Source organism: Protomyctophum bolini (assembly GCF_963924005.1).
Source record: "Protomyctophum bolini genome assembly, chromosome: 5".
In the NCBI taxonomy this organism is placed as follows: domain Eukaryota; kingdom Metazoa; phylum Chordata; class Actinopteri; order Myctophiformes; family Myctophidae; genus Protomyctophum; species Protomyctophum bolini.
The window spans coordinates 2,580,296-2,584,284 of NC_137866.1; the positions used below are offsets into that span (position 1 = coordinate 2,580,296).

Consider the following 3,989-nt stretch of genomic DNA (forward strand, 5'->3'; position numbering starts at 1 on the left):
AGGACATTCGTATGCACGCACATGCACACACTCTCTCACACACACACACACACACACACACACACACACACACACACACACACACACACACACAATAAACAATAGAAATTAAAAAAGGGGGCTAAAACCTATAACTTTAGGGAGAAAGATCGAGCACAGAACAGTGTCGGTGAGTGAACCTGCTGCCACAAAAGCATGTAATGATTCCCTGAACTCTAGAAAAATGTGGAATTAAATGAGTCATTATTAGCCAAACCGCGACGAGAGCACACTACACTATATTATTCAAATCAAAAAATGAAGATGAAGAGACGGGACTCCTGCTGTGAACGTTGAAGACACAGCGGTGTGTTAGAACGTCTGGGACTGATGATGAAATGACTAAAAACAATGGTGCTGTTTTCATGTGTGTATAGCAGTCACTAAAGCACCCATCCGCCAACCCTCTCCTCTGCCACCCTCCTCCTCTGCCACCCTCTCCTCTGCCACCCTCCCCCTCCGCCACCCCTCCCCCCTCCCGCCACCCTCTCCTCTGCCACCCTCTCCCTCTGCCACCCTCCTCCTCTGCCACCCTCCTCCTCTGCCACCCTCTTCCCAGCATTATTTATCAAGCTGCCAGTGCAGAGAGCATGACACGCCGATGCCAGGCGACACAACCTCCCTCTGACTGGCACCGTGCTTAAATGAAACATGTTTGGAAAAAGAAGACAAGATCTGTTTCCTGTCTCTTGTGGACCGTGTGACAGGCAGATGTGTATGGAGGGGTGTGTGCGCACGTGTGTGTGCGTGTGTGTGTGTGTGTGTGTGACTGTGTGTGCGTGCATGCACGCATGCACAGCAGTTGGTGGGCCTGCTGTGACTGGCACACAGGAGTATCTGCTGTGACAGCCAGATGATCACAGAAAACCCCAGAAGCATTGGATTTAGAGAGAGAGAGAGGAGGAGGAGGAGGAGGAGGAGGAGGAGGAGGGCTGGCTGGATGGAGATGTGCTAGCTAGATACTGGGGGTGGAGTTGAGTGTCCCAGTGGAGAAGGCTATTGGAGGAGAGACGAGACAAATGGAGGAAGTACTAGATTGAGGGAATGTTTGCAAGGCTTGAGTCTCTAGTCTTATATAGCCTGCTGTGTGTGTGTGTGTGTGTGTGTAAACTGTAAACAAAACAGTTCCTTTAAAAAAAATGAAAATGTACAAACAAAGACACACTCCTATAATCAAATTATACTCGCGTCACTCACTCCCCCGACACAGAACTGCGGAAACACGCTCACGAGACAGACAAGAACTTCATTCATTCCCAGTTTAAGTTTTGCTACATAATGCATCTAAAAAGGTTTACCCCGTTCGTTTACTTCTCTGCGTATTCCAATGAATGCAGATCATTTTTTACTTATTGTGAATTTGTGACAGACTGCAAATACAGTATTAGGGAATCATTATTTGATTGATGATGATGATGCAAGAATGAAAGAAAAACAGTGAAAGATAAGTTTGTGTCTCGACTATTACACGATATGATTTGGAGTTTATTGCAAATACTTTACTCAAAAAAATGACAAAAAAATAAAATAATATTAAGTAAAAGAAAACATCCCAAAGCAGCCCCAAAAAGCCTTAAATTCTGCCATTTATGTTTACAACAATCTCGTCGTTAAATGGTTTTACTGTCCGTTTGTTTACACTATTGGGCAAAGCGTATTGTCTGTGCTATTGTACATGTTTGCTACAGTATTTGCTGTATCGTTATAAGCTACAGATTAGTAACACGGACATGGCAGCCATGTTGTCGTGTTTGTTGTAGGGACTACAGACGCCACTGTAGCTATAGAACTACAAGTTTGTAGGGACTACAGACGCCACTGTAGCTATAGAACTACAAGTTTGTAGGGACTACAGACGCCACTGTAGCTATAGAACTACAAGTTTGTAGGGACTACAGACGCCACTGTAGCTATAGAACTACAAGTTTGTAGGGACTACAGACGCCACTGTAGCTATAGAACTACAAGTTTGTAGGGACTACAGACGCCACTGTAGCTAGAACTACAAGTTTGGTTAGGCTGTCATCATCAAGGTGACTAATGACCAAACTTAGAGCAAAGTCAGACAATTAACATCGACCCAGAAATCTGTCGGGAACACCTGGACCCAAATAACTGGGGGAAAAAATGAACACACCCCACTGACACACAAAACAAGCAGCGAATTTAAACGGGGTGATTTAAAAAAAACTGAAATCTGTTCCAAAAAAAATCTGCTCCTTTCAAATATGCTCCATTCAAACAAAACGCTTGGAAAAAGCATGAATAGGCAAGGCATAAAACGACAGTTCGGGTGGTGGAAGGAGGAATGGGATTCTCGTTTGTGTTTTTTGGATGAAAAACGGAGCTGCAGAAGCCATAAAAACCATCCCGGTGTCCTCTTCTTTTTTAAGGACCGGTACCGGTACCAGTACCATCCTCCTCCCCCTGCTTTCTGTCTTGTTTAAGGACCGGTGGTACCGGTACCATCCTCCCCCTGCTTTGTGTCTGGTTTAAGGACCGGTGGTACCATCCTCCCCCTGCTTTGTGTCTGGTTTAAGGACCGGCGGTACCATCCTCCCCCTGCTTTATGTCCTGTTTAAGGACCGTTGGTACCGGTACCATCCCCCCTCTGCTTTCTCCCTCTACATATGGCACAGACATACCACCCTTTTACTAAAGGCTCTTGCACAGCAGCTCTGGATTTTTTTCGCCCCCAAAATTGTCGATTGGCACAATAATTGTTGTGTCAATCACGTTTTCTCCCCCCCCCCCCCCCTCTCTCACGGGAATGGAGGGACGCAATGTTTTCCTTTTCCGTCTCAACAAGTGGTCGGAGAAAAAAAAAGACCATCAAATCACTGCACAATGAGTCAATTTGTTTCATTCTGCAAGAATGTTCTCTCAACTACTAGAATAATATTATTTATGTGATTATTATGTGATGATTCAGTGTGCCGGAGAGTGTGGTCGATGAGGAGGAGGAGGAGACGAGCTTCGACATGGCTGTGTTTTGTTAGAATCACGTGGCGGGTTAAAAATAAGGACAAAAGAAGACAGGGGGGTAACTCTGGGTTTAAAGACAGGGGGGGTAACTCTGGGTTTAAAGACAGGGGGGTAACTCTGGGTTTAAAGACAGGGGGTAACTCTGGGTTTAAAGACAGGGGGGTAACTCTGGGTTTAAAGACAGGGAGGGTAACTCTGAGTTTAAAGACAGGGGGGTAACTCTGGGTTTAAAGACAGGGGGGTAACTCGGGGGGGGGGTTAGTAGCAGGTCACGCTTAACTTCCCCTTTTCTCTTCCTCTCTTAACCTCTGCTGCTCTTCACGGTCTCAAAGTTCAAAGAACACCTGGGAACTCTCAGTGCATTCGTGGGGGGTGGGAGGGAGAGGGGGGGGGGTGGAGGAAGGAGAGGGGGGGGGGGGAGTGGAGGGGCGCAGGCGTGTGCCGCTGCCGAAGGAAGGGGGGCGCAACGTAAACATTGGCAATTCTTGGCAAAAAAAAACAAAACAGGAGGAGCAAAAAAAAGTGGAGCGGCGAGACAAAATATCCTTCATTTTGTGTTGTATGTTAAAAGTTGTGTCATCGTATCGGGGGGGGGGGGGGGGGGGGCACGCAGACTGACGTAGGCGGGGGGGCTTGGGGGGTCTGACGGGGGGGTGGGGGGGGGGGCTAGGTTGAATGTCTTCTCTTGTCTCTTTTCCTCTCACAGGCGTTTCTGAGCGATGAGAAGCTTTTGGGGGGGGGCTGACGGGGGGGGGGGGGGGGTCTTGTCTCACAGGCGTTTCTGAGCGATGATGGAGCCCACCACCACTCCGGTCACCAGGGTCATGCCCGCCAGCAGCCACTTCCTGAAGCTCTCCTGGGACTTCCTGCTCTCGGCCGCCGCGTCCTGGCCGAAGATCTCCGCAAAACGCTCCTGAGGGACAGAGAGGGAGGGGGAGGGGGGGGAGAGAGAGGGGGGGGGGGGG

The 3,989-nt window shown here is 48.4% G+C and overlaps 1 protein-coding gene across 3 annotated transcripts in view; it reads right to left on the reverse strand.

The window, feature by feature from the left end:
• Positions 1-1,771: 1,771 nt before the first annotated feature.
• The window catches only part of bcl2l1 (BCL2 like 1), a 20,710-nt gene continuing 18,492 nt past the window's right edge, over positions 1,772-3,989 (reverse strand). The window contains exons 3-4 of one of the 3 annotated variants that reach the window (XR_013964043.1): positions 3,192-3,937; positions 1,772-3,115 (exon numbers count right to left, since the gene is read on the reverse strand). Coding sequence is in view for 1 of the 3 variants with exons in the window: in XM_080763515.1 (XP_080619641.1) it covers positions 3,794-3,937 (144 nt within the window). In the remaining 2 variants the exon portion in view is untranslated. Of the gene's footprint in view, positions 3,116-3,191; positions 3,938-3,989 lie in introns of those variants that run through there. The other 2 variants (XR_013964044.1, XM_080763515.1) reach the window with 2 other exon arrangements.